The 20151-nt window shown below is 53.0% G+C and overlaps 2 protein-coding genes across 2 annotated transcripts in view; both read right to left on the reverse strand.

The window, feature by feature from the left end:
* The window catches only part of prune (prune exopolyphosphatase), a 30045-nt gene extending 24969 nt beyond the window's left edge, over positions 1–5076 (reverse strand). The window contains exon 1 of the mRNA XM_048525693.2: positions 4972–5076. Within this exon, the coding sequence (XP_048381650.1) occupies positions 4972–5010 (39 nt within the window). The 5' untranslated portion in view covers positions 5011–5076. The remainder of the gene's footprint in view (positions 1–4971) is intronic.
* Positions 5077–9698: 4622 nt separating this feature from the next.
* LOC125449681 (putative PIP5K1A and PSMD4-like protein) overlaps positions 9699–20151 on the reverse strand; it is a 54254-nt gene continuing 43801 nt past the window's right edge. The window contains exons 17-25 of the mRNA XM_059642979.1: positions 15332–15472; positions 14501–14615; positions 13980–14066; positions 13001–13069; positions 12205–12420; positions 11938–12046; positions 10969–11100; positions 10792–10865; positions 9699–10105 (exon numbers count right to left, since the gene is read on the reverse strand). Coding sequence (XP_059498962.1) covers positions 9938–10105; positions 10792–10865; positions 10969–11100; positions 11938–12046; positions 12205–12420; positions 13001–13069; positions 13980–14066; positions 14501–14615; positions 15332–15472 — 1111 coding nt within the window. The 3' untranslated portion in view covers positions 9699–9937. The remainder of the gene's footprint in view (positions 10106–10791; positions 10866–10968; positions 11101–11937; positions 12047–12204; positions 12421–13000; positions 13070–13979; positions 14067–14500; positions 14616–15331; positions 15473–20151) is intronic.

A 20151-nucleotide genomic window follows, 5' to 3' on the forward strand; every position in this document is an offset into this window, starting at 1 on the left:
TCCTGTCCACAAGGTGTAGGTCAAATCCAACACAGCTCCATCAGTCCATTTATAATGATCAGCGATGACAGGAGTCATCAAAAGGTGTTATCAAATGGTAGTTACACGGCAGTCCTGCTCACCAATGCCCAGGTTGGTTCCTCTGGAGCGTCCAGCTTCTGACTTCTTTACAGCACAGTCAGATGATCCAAACTCCAGTGGGGTGAGAGAAACTGCCCTTGACATGAAGGCCAAATCTGACAGAGTGCGGCATCAAGAAATTCAAGGTAAACATAAGCCAATGGAAACCATCCCAGGCACAAAGGAAGATACCTGTGACGGACAAAGACCAATCATCTCAGGCCCAGGATATCCCTGCGGGAGCTTCTTAAAGTAATGTCCTTGGCCCAACCATCTTCAACTGCTTCTGTAAGATGTAGCAGCAGAAGTAGGCCAGTCAGCCCAACGGGTCTGCTCCACCATTCAATGGCTAATCTGATAATCAAATCTACTTTCCTGTCTTTTCCACAAAACCTTTGATTTTCTCACCAATTAAAAATAAGTCAATCTTAGATTTGAATATACCGAATAACCCAAACTCTAACAGCCCTCTGCACTAAAGCATTCACTCCCATCGAAGAGAAGAAATTCCTTCCCATCTTTGTCTTCAATGGGCAATCTCACCCTCTAAGATGATGCCCCCCTGGTCCTAGACTCTCCCACAATGGGAAGCCACATCTCCCCTGTCAAGCCCCTCTAAGAATCTTATATTTCAATAAAAAGTCTTCTGTCATTCATCTAAAAAGTCCAATGCATACAGGCCTGAATCTACTCAACCTCTCAATTCTCCATACCTGGGATGAACCAAGTGAAACTTCTCTGAACTGCCTCCAATGTGAATCTATATTTCCTTAGAGAAAGGACCCAAAATTATTCACAATATTCCAGCAGCGGTCTGACTCGTGTCCACTATAGTTTAAGCAAGACCTTCCCATTTTTAATCTCTAGTCTCTTTGATAAAAGACCAGCATTCCTGGGACAAGCTAAGCAGAGGCAGGCACTGGAATTCCTAGAAGCCTGGTACTCCAAGAAGAAAGCCATCAATAAACCATCACATAGAACTCAACCCCGTATACACTCCACTACGAAGGGAGGCAATCCAGCTCAATGGACCCCAGAGTTTAAAAACCAGGCGGGAAAACACACCGACACTTCATTGGAGGCCACACTGATGATGTTACCCAGCAGGGTAATGAACAACAAACCAGCTCGGCGAGCCAACTCCCACAACCCAAGCTACAAATCTACTCCAAAACTGTAGAGACCAGCATTCCATTTGCCTTTGGTTACCCATTGAAATTAATTGCTAGCTTCTTCAACAGTCTATCCCTCCATCATTGGGTCAGACGTGGGGCTGTTTGATGATAATTGCACAGCCTCCAGCACCATTTGCGACACCTTGAACATGCATACCCATTTACAGAAAAACCCTGGGCAACACGTCTACCAGTGGCAGGCAATGACCATCTCCAATGACAGGATCAAAATATTTCCTGTCACATTCGATGGAACTATCGTCACTGAATGCTGGGAGTTACTATTGACCAGAAACTGAACTGGATCACCATATAAATGCAGCAGCTATAAGTCAGAGACTGGAATCTTGCAGTGAGCAACTCGCCTCCTGACTCCCAAACCCTGTCCAACAAATGACAAGGCACAAGTGAGGAGTGCAGGGAATACTCCCCATTTGCCCCAGGTGGGGGCACATCTGCATACATCCATTCCCTCCACCACCAATGCTCAGCTGCAGAAGTGCACACCATCAAGATGCACAAGGCTCCTTAGACAGCAACTTCCAAGCCTGTGACCTCTACCCCCTAGAAGGACATGGGCAGCAGGTACATGGGAACATCAGCCCCTGCAAATTCCCCCCTGAGCCTCACACCAGCCCAACTTGGAAATATATCAGCCGTTCTTTCACTATCGCTGGGTCAAAATAACTTTGAAATAACCTGCTCCGCCATTTAATAAAGTCACAGCTGTATTCCGAGTTCCATGCTTCCATTTATCCCTAACACCCACCCACCTGGGGGGGAGGAGAGAGGGGGGCGGGGAGGGGAGAGTGGGGGGGGGGGAGGGGAGGGGAGGGGAGAGTGGGGGGGGGGAAGAGAGGGGGGGGGAAGAGAGGGGGGGGGAAGAGAGGGGGGGGGAAGAGGGGGGGGGGAAGAGAGGGGGGGGGAAGAGAGGGGGGGGGAAGAGAGGGGGGGGGAAGAGAGGGGGGGGGAAGAGAGGGGGGGGGAAGAGAGGGGGGGGGAAGAGAGGGGGGGGGAAGAGAGGGGGGGGGAAGAGAGGGGGGGGGAAGAGAGGGGGGGGGAAGAGAGGGGGGGGGAAGAGAGGGGGGGGGAAGAGGGGGGGGGGAAAGAGAGGGGGGGGAAAGAGAGGGGGGGGAAAGAGAGGGGGGGGAAGAGAGGGGGGGGGAAGAGAGGGGGGGGGAAGAGAGGGGGGGGGAGAGAGAGGGGGGGGAGAGAGAGGGGGGGGGAAGAGAGGGGGGGGGAAGAGAGGGGGGGGGAAGAGAGGGGGGGGGGAAGAGAGGGGGGGGGGGAGAGAGGGGGGGGGGGAGAGAGAGGGGGGGGGAGAGAGAGGGGGGGGGAGAGAGAGGGGGGGGAGAGAGAGGGGGGGGGAGAGAGAGGGGGGGGGAGAGAGAGGGGGGGGGAGAGAGAGGGGGGTGGAGAGAGAGGGGGGGGGAGAGAGAGGGGGGGGGAGAGAGAGGGGGGGGGAGAGAGAGGGGGGGGGAGAGAGAGGGGGGGGGGAGAGAGAGGGGGGGGGAGAGAGAGGGGGGGGGAGAGAGAGGGGGGGGGAGAGAGGGGGGGGAGAGAGGGGGGGGGAGAGAGGGGGGGGGAGAGAGGGGGGGGGGGAGAGAGGGGGGGGGAGAGGGGGGGGGAGAGAGGGGGGGGAGAGGGGGGGGGGAGGGGGGGGGGAGAGGGGGGGGGAGAGGGGGGGGGGGAGAGGGGGGGGGAGAGGGGGGGGGGAGAGGGGGGGGGGAGAGGGGGGGGGAGAGGGGGGGGAGAGAGGGGGGGAGAGAGGGGGGGAGGTGTGGGGGTGGGGAGGGGAGGGGGGGGTGGGGAGGGGAGGGGGGGGAGGGGAGGGGGGGGAGGTGGGGGTGGGGAGGGGAGGGGGGAGGTGGGGGTGGGGAGGGGAGGGGGGGAGGTGGGGGTGGGGAGGGGAGCGGGGATGGGGAGGGGAGCGGGGAGGGGAGCGGGGGTGGGGGTGGGGGTGGGGAGGGGAGCGGGGGTGGGGGTGGGGAGGGGAGTGGGGGTGGAGGGGGAGGGACGGGGGGTGGAGGGGGAGGGACGGGGGGTGGGGAGGGAAGGGGTTGGGGGGGGGAGGGACGGGGGGACAGGGTGGGGGGGGACGGGGGGGTGAGGGTGGGGGGGGGAGGGAGGGACGGGGTGGGGGGGGAGGGGGGGGACGGGGGTGGGGGGGGTGCGGGGGACGGGGGTGGGGGGGGCGGGGGACGGGGGTGGGGGGGGAGGATTCGGCAGGGGGAGGTGGGGGAGGAATTGGGGGGGTCGGGGGGAGGAATTGGGGGGGGTCGGGGGGAGCAATGGGGGGGGTCGGGGGGAGCAATTGGCGGGGAGGAATTGGGGGGGGAGGGAATTGGGGGGGGAAGGAATTGGGGGGGGGAAGGAATTGGGGGGGGGAAGGAATTGGGGGGGGGAAGGAATTGGGGGGGGGAGGAATTGGGGGGGGGAGGAATTGGGGGGGGGAGGGAATTGGGGGGGGGGAGGGAATTGGGGGGGGGGAGGGAATTGGGGGGGGGAAGGAATTGGGGGGGGTCGGCGGGAGGAATTGGGGGGGGTCGGCGGGAGGAATTGGGGGGGGTCGGCGGGAGGAATTGGGGGGGGTCGGGGGAGGAATTGGGGGGGGGGTCGGGGGAGGAATTGGGGGGGGGTCGGGGGAGGAATTGGGGGGGGTCGGGGGAGGAATTGGGGGGGGGGTCGGGGGAGGAATTGGGGGGGGGTCGGGGGAGGAATGGGGGGGGGGTCGGGGGAGGAATGGGGGGGGGTCGGGGGAGGAATGGGGGGGGGGTCGGGGGAGGAATGGGGGGGGTCGGGGGAGGAATTGGGGGGGGGGTCGGGGGAGGAATTGGGGGGGGGGTCGGGGGAGGAATGGGGGGGGGGGTCGGGGGAGGAATGGGGGGGGTCGGGGGAGGAATTGGGGGGGGGGGGGTCGGGGGAGGAATTGGGGGGGGGGGGGTCGGGGGAGGAATTGGGGGGGGGGGGGTCGGGGGAGGTGGGCACATGCAGGTGCCACAACACCAGCAGTAACAGAGGGCAAATAAAGGAGTGAAGAGGGTGTACCACAGCACTGGGTCATAGAGTCTCTCAGACAACCAGGTCCGTACTTCTCCATCAAGTTTGTTTTAAATTTGAAAAATATACTTTATTCATAAAAATATCTGTACATATACATAGGCACTAAACCAGTTCGGTTCTGTACTGCAGCAGATGAAGGAACAAACAAACCTAAGACATTTTGTACCTGTACAAGAAATACCTACCTACTGTAGACCCACTTTCCACCAGTTTGCCCCAAGCCTTGTTTGCTTTGGCTCTTTAAATTATAACCTGCATAGCTCTTAAAATGTTGCGAGGGGTCCAGCCTGTACCACCTTGTGGACCAGTGAGTTCTACATACACCCAGCACCTTCTGGATGAAAGGAAAACGTTCCTCAAATACCCTCCTGCTCCTTGCGTGAAAATTCTTGCCCTCCTTTAGCTACTCGACTGAGAGGGTAAAGTTTCTCCAACGCCTGCCTTACTCAGAGCTAAATACACTTGGTAATCTTCCTATCTGCATGGTCGTAAAAGGGGGAGGGGATGGAGAAGTCTTGCAAGGGGGACAGGAGCGAAACGTATGACAGTAGTGTAAGAGTAGCTGCCCACTTTCCCGAAACAAGGACACACACTCTTACCCAGCCAGACTCACCTCCAAAGTGGTTATACAGCCCCTAAGGAAAGGCTCCATGTCCAGTCAATTTCAACGCGGCCCTTCACAATTGATACATAGCCACAGTTTGATACATTCCGGCAGCACTGCGCAAGCGCTCACTAACTCCACCCCCTCGCTCTGTCCCTCCCGGAACTTAAGGACCTTCAAAGTCGGAATGAATGAGAAATTGTTCTTTTCAAAACCAAATGCTATAATTTGAATAAGTTACTCTTCTTTTCGGTGGGGTGCAGGCAAGCCTCCCCCTCTCTCCCTATTTATTCCAGTTCCCTCCCCCCATCCCCCTCTCTGATGAAGGGTCTAGGCCCGAAACGTCAGCTTTTGTGCTCCTGGGATGCTGCTTGGCCTGCTGTGTTCATCCAGCCTCACATTTTATTATCAATGATTACACGTGTTGCTGAGCCACACCGGAGTATCCACCATGTTTCGGTCGGGGGCACAAAAAAGAAATTACTGGAAAAGCTCAGCAGGTCTTTGGAGAGAAAAGCAGGGTGAATGTCTGGTTTCAATACTGACACCTATGTTTTGGATTCTTCAGAAACGGACTGGAACCGTTAAACTTTGCTTTCTCTCCAGAAGATGTTAGAGAACATAAAGGTAGATAAATCTCCAGGATCTCATCTAATGTATCCCAGAATGTTGTTGGAAGGAAATTGTGAGACCCCCTGCAAAAATATTTATCATCTATAACCATGGGTGGGGTGCCTGCTGTTGTATTTTCGTTTGAGAATGTTTGTAAGGAGAAACTGGGGAACTAAAGATATCTGAGTCTGACTTCTGTTGTAGGTGATTATAAAAGGTAGGACTAATGAACATTCAGGGAGGCAAAAATTGCTTAGGGATAGTCAGCATTATTTTGTGAGGAAAACCATGTCTCACAAACTTGATTCAGTTTTTTGAGGAAGTTACCAAAAAGATTGATTAAGGCAGAGCAGTAGATGTTGTTTATTTAGACTTTAGTAAAGCCTTCAAAAAGGTTCCACACAGTGGACTAATTAGTGAAGTTAGGTCACAAGATTAAGGGTGAGTTTGCCAGTTGGACATATAATTGGCTTAACAACAGGAGACAGAGCGTGGTGGTGGAGGGTTGCCTTGCAGACTGGAGGCCTGTGACAACCCTTGTTCCATAAGCATTGGTTCTGGGTCCTCTTTTGTTTGTCATTTATATACATGATTTGGATGAGAATTTAGAAGGCATGGTTACTAAGTTTGTGGATAACATCAAATGGCATTATAGACAGTGAAGAAGGTTTTCTAAGATTACAAAAAGGATCTTGATTAATTGAGTCAACGGACTGAAAAATGGCAGATGGAGTTCAATCTGGATAAGTGCCTTTTGGTACAACAAACGAGGGTAGGGCTTATACAATTAATGGTAGGGTTTTGGTTAGTGTTATAGAACAGAGGCTCCTAGGGGCACACGTATATAATTCTTTCAAGTTTGTGTCACATATAGACAGGGTGGTTGTCATGCTTGCCTTCATTGCTCAGTCTCTGAGGATAGGAGTTGGGAAGTCATGTTGAGGTTGGTGAGGCCTTTTCCGGAGTACTGTGTATTTGGTTCTGGTCACCCAGATACAGGAAGGATATTATTAAACTGGAGAGGGTTCAGAGGGGATTTACAGAGATCTAATGAGAGGTATATATAGCTACTGGGAGTTGTCCATTCCCTAGGAAGGGGTGATTTCAAAACTAGGGGGTTACATTTTTAAGGTGAGAGGAGAGAGATTTAAAAAAAAAAGGGCAATTTTTTTTTACACAGAGGGTGGTCCGTGCGTGGAATGAACTTCCTGAGGACGTGGTGAATGCGGGTAGAATTACAATGTTTAAAAGACATTTGGATAGGTACATGAATAAGTCGTGTTTGGAGGAATTTGGGGCAAGCGCAAGCAGTTAGGATTATGTGTGGCTTGGACTGAACGATCTGTTTCAGTGCTGGAGGACTCTGACTCTTCACAGATTTTGCCAGACCTGCTGAAATTTTCCAGCAATTTGTTTTTCTTTCAGATTTCCAGCATCTGCAGTTCTTCCAAGTTTTTTTTAAAAAAAAAACTATATTCTATCTCATTTTCCATCACTGGGCCTTGTATTCATGGCTTTTCAAGTGTTCATCTAAAACACATCTGAAATGTTGTGATGGTTTCTGGCTCCACCATTCTTTCAGGCAGCAAGTTGCAAATTCACAACCCTTTTTGGGTGAAAATTATTTTCTTCAAGTCCTCGCAGAATCTCTGCTTCTTACCTTTAAAACCCTTTAGTTATTGACCAGTTTATTACAGATGGAGGGGGAAATAGTCTCCCAATCTATGCCCCTCAGACCCATGAGCATTTTTCGGCAAAACAGACCTAGATTTGCCTGGAAATATTGAAGCACAAAGCCTTTCCTGTCAGTATAAGTTGTTGGAAAAGCTCAGCAAGTCAGGCACCATCTGTGGAGAGAAATCAGAGTTCTGAGGAAGGGTCACTCAACCCGAAACATTAACTCTGCTTTCTCTCTCCACACATGCTGCCAGACCTGCTGAGCTTTGCCAGCAACTTCTGTTTTTGTGCCTTTCCAGTCTGGTTGTGTTTCCCATTCTCTCTGTTGCCGATGGAGCTGTACTCCTCTGTGAGGAACAAGGAGCCCAATTATCATGGAAAGAACCATAGAATGTATTCGGATCATCAAGTCCACACCACCTCTCTGAAGAATATCCCACCTATTCTCACACCCCTACCCTATCTATCCCTGTAACCTTGCTTTTCCCATCACTAATTGACCTAACCTGGACACAATGGACAATTCAGCATAGCCAGTCCATCCTAACCTACACATCTTTGGACTGTGGAAGGAAACAGACACAGGAGGAGAACAGTTGCCTAAGGGTGGGATCAAACCCTGGGTTTTTGGTGCTATGAGGTGGCAGTGCGAACCACTGAGTCACTGAAAAGAAATTGCACTTCATGACATATCCCAAAACACTTTACAGCTAATGTTCACAGTGCTGTGAAATAGGAAACACAGCAGCTAATTTGCACTTAGAAAGCTCCCATTAATATTTAACTAACAGGGTACAAAATTACAGCGCTGTGGAAAGAGAGCAGTGGGAGAATGGGATATATAGAGGAGCTCTTTTTGAAAGCTGACTCGGGTAAAACAAGCCGTTCTCCTTCAAGTATCTAGTTTTGAAAGTTCCTGTTGAATCTGTTCTCACCACCCTTTCAAGGCAGTGAGTTCTAGACCACAACTCGTGACATCAAAACAAACATTTCAACATCTCCCTCGTGCTTCACCTTCCTGCCAGTTATTCAGTCTGTCGAAATTTAATCTGTCTTTCTCCAATCCCAACTTCTCCACAGGAGCTGAGGTATTTGATCTGCTGTCCTTTCTACATTTACAGAATCGCAGAGGGGTCACAGCACCGAAAACAGCTGTCCTGCCCCTCATGTTTGTACACTGTCTGTGAATGACCAATTCACTTCTTGCCATTCCGCTCCCTCCCTCCTGCCAATAACCCAATTTGCCTTTCAGATAACCGTCCCAGCTTGGAATTATTTCACCATTCTTTTAATGTCACTGGGTCAAAATCCTGGCCCTCTCTCTAACAACACTGTGGATGCACCATCTTTAGTGAACTGCAGTTCAAGGCAGCAGGTCACCACCACCATCTCAAGGGCACCATGGGATGGGCGAAGAATGTTGGCCTGCTCCAGAAATAGCAATATCAATAGCACCCATTTCTAAAGCGTTCTGTTTATATCACATCTTCGTTGCCCCAAACTAGATGCCTGATCGTGTGCCGCTCCCTTTGGCACTGCATGAGAACATGAGCCTCTCTCTGGAAAGGGTCACAGAGTCACAAGTTTCTGACTCAGCAGCCTGTGACTTCTTATCTCATTGACCCTTGAAAGCAGGAAGGCCTTCCAGGTCTTCCTTTCCGGAGCCCTTGTTCAATAGAAGCATTGGTACCTGTCTCAGACTGCAATCGCTCCCTGGCTTGAGGGCAGGGGGGGGAAATGTCTCCCTCTGGTGGCTTAACCAAGATCAGCACTTGCGAGCATTGGTCGGTGGTTTCGTTCTATCCTTGTGCCATTAACACCAATGATTTCATTCCCCAGTTTAACCTGCCCTTCTCTTACACGCACACAAACGGAGATGTTTTAAGAGACAGTGAGGTTTGGTCAGCTTCTAATCCTGTGTATCACATGGTTGGCATCACTTGCAAGTGGTTACCGTATCTGCTTACTAAATAGGCTGCCACCGGCACCTCTTTCCCATAGTAATCTCTGTAGCAGTACTCAAAACAAAGGGTAAACCCCAATATGAGAGCTCTTGTGGTTCAGTGGAAGTATCCCAATATCTGGGCCAGAAGGCCTAGGCTGAAGTCCCACCTGGCCCGGACATGCATCAGTCCTGAGGAAGGGTTGCTGAACCTGAACTGTTTACGTGGACTTCTCTCCAATGATGCTGCTGAACTTTTCCAGGTATTTGCGTTTTTGTTTGTGACTTCCAGCATCCACAGTCCTTTCAGTTTTTATTACGCAGCACTGCATGTCTGAACAGTTTGATTATAACTAGTTATACACAAGAAGGACCATTATCTCCCAACAATGAGAAGGCTAGAACGGAGCAATGTCACACTGAGCAACCCCTTCTCAGTGATATGTCTGTGCAGCCACATACACAGGGACTCAGTTACAGACTCAAATTAAATTCGAAGTACAACTGAGGTCTTTGTGTATTTTATTAATGTCCTGTTTCCAAAGCAAAAAACTCACACCGTGCTACCAACCAGGGTCAAGAGATAGAGATTTTCACGCGCAATGTTTTACTGCTTGCAGCCAATAACCACTGCTAAAGAATGTGATATTCATCGTATTGTAAGGCCAGTTTGTCTGGAGCAGCAACATGCAGATCACTGTATGGACAGAATTCTCCATTCACATCAACTGGGACAACCCAGCTCTACTTCCTCTCCTCCTCATTCTCCTTCTTGTTATCCTTTGAGGTCTGCGACTGTAGGGAGCCCATGGCGTTCCGAATGGCCTCGTTGTTTGGGTCAACGCCAGGCAGGTTCTCCAACACGCTCTGCAGGAACTCCGGGTCTTCCATCACATCGTAGTTGTCTTCCTCCTATTGGTACGGAAATCGCCAGTAAAAGGACGGGGTGGGTGTGGAAAGAGAAAGAGTGCAAGTTTTCAACTTCGAAAGAATCACATGCAATACCTCAGCAGCCCAACTGTAGCTACAATTGCAGGAGGATTCCACCCAGGAGGCCCAGGCACTGGGGAAGGACCTTTGGCCAGGTAACCCTTGGTTGTTAGACCAGGGAATAGGATCCAGCTCCTGATCCCTGCAGCCCAGAGACACCGGACATTTTGTAGCTTTAAGACATGTGCTTTGTCTTAGTTACTTTCAGAGAACGATGGTGGAGGAAGCAACTGCCAAGCAGTCTATGAGAAGATAAATGACTTGTGAGGCCTTGGGGTTTTTTTATGTCAAAAAAGAAGCTGGATCAGCAGAAGCAGCCTGAACAGGTACGGTCTAGCTCTCACAGGTCCCGGATGGGCAGGGAGCAAATGGACACAGACCGTTAGAAAATAGATGACAGGTGAGACAGAGGATCTCGATCGGCACAGGCTTGGAGGGCCGAAGGGCCTGTTCGTGTGCTGTAATTTTCTTTGTTCTTTGTGCTAAGACCTATTGTGTTGAGATTGGGGTTGCGAGGGAGAGAAACCGCGTGTGAGACAAACAGGAGAAGAGAACCTGGTGAGTCGGGGGGGGGGGGGCAGTGGTTTGGGAAGGTAGCACAGACTTACCTTGGCTGAAGCCTCAGACGTGTCCATGGCTGTGCCAGTTTCCATGGCGGACAGACCCTCAGAGCTCCCAAACTCTAAATAAGAAGGAGAGAACAACGTGAATTCGCTGATCAGAAGCACATACTGACATTTTCTGTCCTGCTTACAGCTCTCGGCACAGTGCACTGCAGGGAGTACCTGCGGCCTGAAGTGACATCTGCATGGCATAGGCCATCTGCTCTTCTTCAGACATGCTGCTGAAATCAGGCAACCCAGTCCCCACAGTCTCTGGCTGGCTCATGGACATCTTCAGCAGCACGTCGTCTGGCTCTGGGGGAAAGAAAACAACAGACAGTGTATCCTCAGCACCCAACACTCACAAACGTACAGATGTGCTAAAGGCAAGAGACTGGTGATTGATAAACCATACAGAGGGCCAGGCAGACAACAGAACGTTGCGGGAGGGTGGGCATAGTGAGAGGTACAGGGGAGTAAGACAGTGATAAAACTGATAGGTAAAACCAATAGGGAGAATGGCAAAGAAGAACGAGCAAGTGTGAAAACTGGGGTAGAGGGGGAGTGGTAGAGGGAACTGATGGAGTTAGGAAAATTCAGTGACAAAGAAGGGGGAAGGAAGGATAAAGTAGGGGTGGAGAGGAAACGATGGGGACACAGGAAGAGAAATAAGTAAAGCAGGGGAGAGTGAGAATGGTGCAGAGGCGTTAGGATAGACTGAGCGCACAGACCTGTGCGTCCTGATCAATTTTCAGCGACTGGGAGTCTTTGGGTTTGGCAGCAGGACACACACAAATTGTTGGGACACAGGCTGAGCACCCATCTCGCAGCCAGTCAAGGTGAACCCAAACCCCTACCATTGTGGCAATTAAACATCAGTGCCAGGAGCTCAGGAAGGATCTACCAGCAAATAGCAAGGCAATCAACTCAGAGAGCACTTTTCAAAGGGGCATTTGTTTCCGTAATTAGTTAGTTTGGGAATGAGCAGCAGCCAGGCTGCCTCGTGTGGTTCAATAGCATATGGACACATGCAGATATTTCGGATGGGCCAACCAAGAATGAAGACTCGGGGGCTCTGACAGGAAATGGACAGGAGTCTGAAGGCCGAGGACAATGTCTTGGTGATAGCGTGGTACTGGGTCAAATTCACACCGTCATTCATCGGAGTTACTACGCCTGCTTCCACAGCAGATGCTGCTGCAGCTCGCCTGGCCTCCTCTTCCTGACGTTGTCTCTGCTCCTCCATCGACACTCGGAGAGCCTGTGGAGAGTCGGAGGGAGTGAGAAACCTGCAATTAGCTCACTCTGTCAGTAAAACCGAGCCGTGCAAAAATCACACAAGAGTTTCCCCTTAGTGACCCTCCCACAGAGCCCACCCTCCCACAGCAGTGACAGGAAAAATACACGCCTGCTCCTCACCAGGGCCAGTTCAGGGTCTGCGCTGGGATCCACTCCGAACTCGAAGTCACTGGCCCCAAGCCCCAGCATGGTACCGCCCTCCCCAGCCAGGATCGGGGAGCTGATGAGAGCGTCTGCCAGGCTGGGTCCGGGGGGAACCGTCACCAGGTGGGAGCCTGTTCCGTCCTTCCCATTCAGTGCATCGATGAAGGCAGTCAGCTTCTCAGTGTTGGCTTCCTGAAGGCAGTGGCAGTATGGTGGGTTAACAGAAACTAATCAGCTCGTCAGACCTGACCAGCAAACCCCACGCAGCAAATCCAACTCCACCCCCCCACCAATCACACAGAAACATTGCCAAGGTGCAGACCGAGAGCACTGTCACAGAATGCAACGTCAGACCACACTCAAGAGACACGCGGGACTGGACTGCAACAGCTCGGTTGGCAAGATTAGCTTTAAGAACTGTTTGAAACAACAAAAGAGGCTCAGAGATCTAAGGAGGGAACTGCTGAACTTGCAGCTTCCCAGGCATCTGTAGGCATGGCTGCCAACATGCATTGGGAATGAGGAGATATCCTTGAAGGCAAAATTAGATGAGCGTAGATAGGGAGAGACGCTGCATTCCCAGGTTCTTCCATCCCTGAGCCTGGACACCGCCCAGTCCTCAGCAATCCCCACGCAATGCCCATCGGTCAACGTAGCCACAACTTGGTCCCTCACACAACCTGAACGACACGTCGACCAAGTTCAACCACATCTCCCCCCACCACCCGCCCCCAGCACCGCCACCTCCCCAAAACTCTCTGCCACCACTCACCTCCTCTCCAAAGTTCACGATATCCACATTCACTTTCTCTTTTTTCAGCCTCTTGGCTAGTTTCACCAACTGCCACAGACAGACAGAGGGAGAGAAAAAAAAATATTGAAGGGCCACGACAGATGACACTCACAGGAACCAGGGCAGCTGCCCCATATTTTAACGCCAGTGAATGGTGCAGCATCACTGAGGGGCTGACTGGCCTACTCCTGCTCCTACTTCTTCCAGTCTGGGTCAGGCATACTCCAGGATTCGGACACAGAGATCTCCCTAATATACCAGCGGAACACTTGGCCTCAGGCACATCAGGACACAATTTGACAAGAATGCCAAATCTCAAAAGGGAACATTAATTTACACCACATGGGAAGATGGTGCCTTCCGTGACGACATTATACAGTTTTCACCGTACTCTTGTACTTGACTACATGCAACTATAAAATCGAAATCAAATTGGATAGTGGGCGGGCTCCAACTGGGAGGGGCGGGGACTGCAGGTTTGGCATTCGCATCATTGGGAAACTTCGCTAGCACGTTTTAGCAAATTCTTGCGATTAAGCAGGTAGTCTGTTTATTCAGAGACAGAAACAGTCCTGGGACTAAGAATGAGCAGCCCCAGGACAGGAAGGCAGGGCTTCAGTTTAATGGCTCATCCAGTCGGCAGCGCTCTCTCACTGCTGGGGGAAGAGACCGCGGCCCTGGGTTATGGGCTTGGTCTCTGGCAGAGGGTCAGCCCCAACGACGGGACGCTGAAGCATGGGCTGACGTTCAACAAGTACAAGCCTCCCAGCTTACTTCCTGAAACCAGGACCCTGCTAGGAAAGGGCGAGAGAGAGCAGCCGAGTCTTCCTGTTAATAATCATGCACCCAATTCGAGATTGTACCGTTCCAGTACATGAAGGGACACGAGAGGGGAGTGTAAACCGAGGAGGGCTGGGTAGGTCGGTGCCACAACGGGACAAGCTTCAGGTCTACTCACGTCCTTCTCATTATCCTCCACAGGGCTCCCGACGAACACGATGATTCGGGTTTTGTGGTTCTTTCCCTGGCGGTGTTTAAGTGCCAGCTAGAGAATGGAATGACATTTCGACAGAATTAACTGGGCCACATGGTCCCTCTGTCCTGCTCTGTCTCACACAAGTCCTTTCCCTCCCCGCTGGTCAGCTCTGGCTACATTCCTTCCCCCCACCACTTTTCTCCCCCACCCTCCCAACACCCCGTCCTTCAAAACGTCACCACTATCAGCCACTCCCAGTGGCAGTGAGTCTACACCGCTCCCAGCCCGCCCTGCACCCTCCCCAAACTGTTCTCACCATTCCCGGTGGACGCAACATTATCAATTGATCAGAATCCAGCCAGTCATTGTGGTTTGTGGGATCTTACAGTGCGCAGACTGGTGGCCACAAGTTCCACGTCTCTCACGCCCTGAAGGCTGCGCCAGGCGCTGGCCAAATGCAGGTCTGTCTTTGGGGAAGGGGGGTGGGGTAAATTCTCACTCACATGTGCGACCCGGATGCCAGTGCAGAAGCTGATTTTGCCTGTGGGCTGGACAGCGTGAAGCTTGGAGAGAATGCGACCTGTGTCGGGGGTCAGAGTGGTGAGCACCTCACAGTTACTACAGCCAGGGAGACGGAGACAGAGAGAGAGTGTGAGAGAGAGAGAGAGAGAGAGAGAAAACAAAATCAGAATTACAAATACAATCACTCAGGCTGCAGCAACACCGACGCTCAAACCCGGGCAAGTCGAAGGGTGGGCGGACAACGGCTGAAAGACAGAGAGGATGCTGGGAAAGATGGGCTGAAGTGGGGAGCGCAGAGGGGGAATTGGGCTATACATCATTAGATTGAGGACCACACAACTAGTGAACACCACCACTGGAGGGTCAACGCTGAGGGAGTGCCGCACTGTCAGTTCTGAGGCAGCACCGTGCTGCCCCATCCTTCTAAAAGACAGACCACCCGGTCACTGTCATATTGCTGTTTGTCGGAACTTGCTGAGCATCTGCGTCCCGACAGTAGAACAGCAACTGCACTTAGTAAAAGGTCCTTTTGCTGGTTGAGGAACATCAAAGCTCCGCCATAATAATCGTGAGCACCACCAGCGGCTGAAACTGCAGGAGGGGTTAGGGCTAGAAGTGGGGTTCTGCAACCACATCAGAAACAGCCTGAAACGGAGTGGGGAAGACCATGACAGGGAGGAGGAGGGGTGGCCCATCTATGGGAAGGGAGAATGCAAGAGGAGTGTGCAAGTACAGGACACAGGGGTTTAGGGATAGCAAGAGGAGAGGAAGGGTGAAAGGAATGGACGGGCGCACACGAAAGCCTCACTCACTTGGCGAGTGTAATGAGCCCCACGTTGTTCTCTGGGTTGCTCCGCGTTTTGGAGTGACAGACGATGTTGACAGCATCTTGTTGAGCTTGCAGTCTGGTCGGCAGGAAATCCCCATTCCTCATGTACTCGCTGTTGTCAACACTGTGACCAGAACAGGAAGGACGGGAGTCAGAGTAGGGAAAGAAACAAGAATGACAAATGAATCTTGCTTCACAACTCCTGTCAAACCCCCACCGAACCTGTACAGAAAGGCTGGCAGGTTCCTCCCACCTCCAGAACAGGAGTGGGGAGGCCCATTCAGGCCCCTGATCCTGTCCTGCAACAGAGAGTTTATCAGCCCCTCTGTGCAGCTGGTTTGCAGATTCTCATGCAGTGGGCTGTCCCAAAAGCCACCGATTCTCCCAGCCAGTCGGGGAGGTGATGGAATCAGCACTTGTCCAACCTGATCTGGATTCTGGCAGCTTCCTCCGGCAGAAGGGGCAGACACAAGATACAGAGATTAAAGAGAATCAACAGAAGTCAGGATGAGGAGTGGGGGATTTTTTGGTTTGATGTAATCTGGAACGTGAGCCTGAAAGGGCACTGGAAACAGATTGAATGGGAACCAGCAAACGAGGGGAAATGGGAGAAAAACTTAAAAGTAGGAAAATCTGCAGGGCCAAAGGGATACAGAATGTAGAGGTTACAATGGGAGGACCCTGCAACAGTGAAGGAACGGACAACATACTCCCCAGTCAGGATCGAGACAGGCTCAGACAGGAACTTGCGGATCACCTTGCCCTTGTTTTTTAGGGGGAGCAGCTACATACAGACTCACACAGAGAGTGGAGGAGAGTCATCCTCATCTGAGAGGTACAGACAACGAATGAATGAAAAGGTCCTGGGTTTGGCAGGTGCTGTTTAAGGAGCCTTGGTGCATTGCTGCAATGCATCTTGTAGATGGTACACCCTGCTGTGACTGAGTATGGGTGATGGAGGGAACAGATGTGGTGCCAATCAATCCTAGGTTTTTAAAATATTTAACTTATTTTCTAATCAACTGGTTCAGCGACACTATAAACACCTCTGAATTAGGTGAGACTTGAACCCCGGCCTTCCGGGGGTCGGGACACTATCTCTGCAACACAAGAAGGCCCCAAAATTGTCAAGTTTGAGTGTTGCTGGAGCTGCCATGAGCAAATGCGGGGAATTCCATCACACTCCTGATGTCTGTCTTGTGGATAATGGATGGGCTTTCAGGAGTCAGGAAGTGAGTTACTTGCTGCAGGATTACCAGCCTCTGATCTGTTCTTGTAACCACAGTGGCTGGCCTAGTTGAGTTTATACACTCTGGTAACTCACAGAATGGCGATAGTGGAGGAGGGGATTCAGTGATGGTAATGTCATCGAACGTTAAGGGGCAACGGTTGGATTCTCTCTTGTTGGAGATGGGTCATTGTCTGACATTTCTGTGGCTTTGGCAACCCAATTCTGGATGTCTTGCTGCATTTGTACATGGGATGCTTCAGTATCTGAGGAGTCACAAATGGTGAACACTGGGCAGTCACTGCCAAACACGTCCGACCTTCGACCTTATGTTGAAGAAACGGTGTTTTTGCACCCAGGACATTAGCCTGAGTAACTTCTGCAGATCCCCAGTGTTTCTCAGCACCCTGCGGGAACTCTGAAAGCACTGAAGCAAGTTTACGTGTGTTTAGATGGATGGAACGCAAGTACCTCTGTACCATTTGAGAACTCTTAGATCCAAACCCAGGGTCCCCGTTTAAAACACCCCCAAAACAGTCTCATCACAGAGACTACACAAACCACCAGAGACAAAGTGTTTGTGACTCTGTTCTGTATCGTGCTGTACGAGGTCACAACCCTCCCCCTAAGCTCCCAGAGAACAGCCTGTGAAATTGCTTGGAGAACACTGAGTCCTTGCAACTCACTTGTATCAGCTGTTGTCTACGCCCGATATATCAAGGACTATTGTTCTGACCACTCTGAAAGCACCAACTGCCCGAGGACCTCCTCTCATGGCTCAGTGCCAAAGAACCAAAAACAACAAGAGATGGGCTTTGAAGAGAAGGACAGAGAGAATTTCCAGCAGAAAGCACAGTGCTAAGGGTGGGACGGCGGAGGAATCGGGATGGCGCGAGAGGCTGGAATCGAAATAGCAGAGATCTGAGGGTTGTGGGGGAAATGGAGAGGAATACAGGGGTCGGAGGAAGTACACAAAGTTCCAATCCATACACAGCAGACCGTGAACATGGGCTTCCCAATTGGTACAATCGTGTACTGGGGGACAGTGTACATTCACACACGGGGAAGGGTGTGGAGGAGGGGGGAGACAGTGTACATTCACACACGGGGAAGGGTGTGGAGGAGGGGGGGGACAGTGTACATTCACACACGGGGTAGGGGGTGGAGGAGGGGGGGGACAGTGTACATTCACACACGGGGTAGGGGGTGGAGGAGGGGGGAGACAGTGTACATTCACACACGGGGTAGGGGGTGGAGGAGGGGGGAGACAGTGTACATTCACACACGGGGATGGGTGTGGAGGAGGGGGGAGACAGTGTACATTCACACACGGGGAAGGGTGTGGTAGGGGTAAACAGTTTACATAAACACTCGGGGGGGGGTTCAGGAACAGTACACACACACACACAAATACACTCTCACACTCACACACACACAAATACACACTCACGCGCTCCCTCCCTCTCGCGCACACGCTCTCTCTCTCTCGCTCCCTCCCGCACGCACACTCTCTCTCTCCCGCACACACACACTCTCTCTCACTCTCCCGCACACACACACTCTCTCTCACTCCCGCACACACACACTCTCTCTCACTCTCCCGCACACACACTCTCTCTCACTCTCCCGCACACACACACTCTCTCACTCACTCTCCCGCGCACACACACTCTCTCTCACGCACACACACACTCTCTGTCTCTCTCACGCACACACACACTCTCTGTGTCTCACTCTCCCGCACACACACACTCACTCTCTCTCTCTCCCGCACACACACACACTCTCTCTCTCTCAATCTCACGCAGACACTCTCTCTCTCTCTCACTCTCACTCTCTCGCGCACACACACTCACTCTCTCTCTCACTCTCCCGCGCGCACACACACACTCTGTCTCTCTCACGCACACTCTCTCTCTCTCTCTCTCTCTCTCACGCACACACTCTCTCTCTCTCTCTCACTCTCCCGCACACGCACACACTCTCTCTCTCTCTCTCCCGCACACGCACACACTCTCTCTCTCTCTCTCCCGCACACGCACACACTCTCTCTCTCTCCCGCACACGCACACACTCTCTCTCTCTCCCGCACACGCACACACTCTCTCTCTCTCTCACTCTCCCGCGCACGCACGCGCGCGCTCTCTCTCACTCTCCCGCGCACCCTCTCTCCCTCTCTCACTCTCACGCGCACCCTCTCTCCCTCCCGCGCACTCTCTCTCCCACTCTCCCGCGCACTCTCTCTCCCACTCTCCCGCGCACGCGCACTCTCTCTCCCACTCTCCCGCGCACTCGCTCTCCCACTCTCCCGCGCACGCGCACTCTCTCTCCCACTCTCCCGCGCACGCGCACTCGCTCTCCCACTCTCCCGCGCACTCTCTCTCCCACTCTCCCGCGCACGCACACTCTCTCTCCCACTCTCCCGCGCACGCACACTCTCTCTCCCACTCTCCCGCGCACGCACACTCTCTCTCCCACTCTCCCGCGCACGCACACTCTCTCTCCCACTCTCCCGCGCACGCACACTCTCTCTCTCATTCTCCCGCACACGCACGCGCTCTCTCTCCCGCAAACTCTCTCTCTCTCTCATTCTCCCGCACACGCACGCGCTCTCTCTCTCTCTCTCACTCTCCCGCACACGCACGCTCTCTCTCTCTCTCCCACTCTCCCGTGCACGCACACTCTCTCTCCCGCGCACGCACACTCTCTCTCCCACTCTCCCGCGCACGCACACTCTCTCTCTCACTCTCCCGCGCACTCTCTCTCTCACTCTCCCGCGCACGCACACTCTCTCTCTCACTCTCCCGCGCACGCACACTCTCTCTCTCACTCTCCCGCGCACGCACACTCTCTCTCTCACTCTCCCGCGCACGCACACTCTCTCTCCCACTCTCCCGCGCACGCACACTCTCTCTCCCACTCTCCCGCGCACGCGCACTCTCACTCTCCCGCGCACGCACACTCTCTCTCTCACTCTCCCGCGCACGCACACTCTCTCTCTCACTCTCCCGCGCACGCACACTCTCTCTCTCACTCTCCCGCGCACGCACACTCTCTCTCTCACTCTCCCGCGCACGCACACTCTCTCTCTCACTCTCCCGCGCACGCACACTCTCTCTCTCACTCTCCCGCGCACGCACGCTCTCTCTCTCACTCTCCCGCGCACGCGCGCTCTCTCTCTCACTCTCCCGCGCACGCGCGCTCTCTCTCTCTCTCTCATTCTCCCGCACACGCACGCGCTCTCTCTCCCGCAAACTCTCTCTCTCTCTCACTCTCCCGCACACGCACGCTCTCTCTCTCTCTCTCACTCTCCCGCGCACGCACGCTCTCTCTCTCTCTCTCTCTCTCCCGCGCACGCACGCTCTCTCTCTCACTCTCCCGCGCACGCACACTCTCTCTCTCACTCTCCCGCGCACGCACACTCAATCTCTCACTCTCCCGCGCACGCACACTCAATCTCTCACTCTCCCGCGCACGCACACTCAATCTCTCACTCTCCCGCGCACGCACACTCAATCTCTCACTCTCCCGCGCACGCACACTCTCTCTCTCACTCTCCCGCGCACACACGCGCT

The sequence above is a fragment of the Stegostoma tigrinum genome, chromosome 47 (genome assembly GCF_030684315.1).
Source record: "Stegostoma tigrinum isolate sSteTig4 chromosome 47, sSteTig4.hap1, whole genome shotgun sequence".
Classification (NCBI taxonomy): Eukaryota; Metazoa; Chordata; class Chondrichthyes; order Orectolobiformes; family Stegostomatidae; genus Stegostoma; species Stegostoma tigrinum.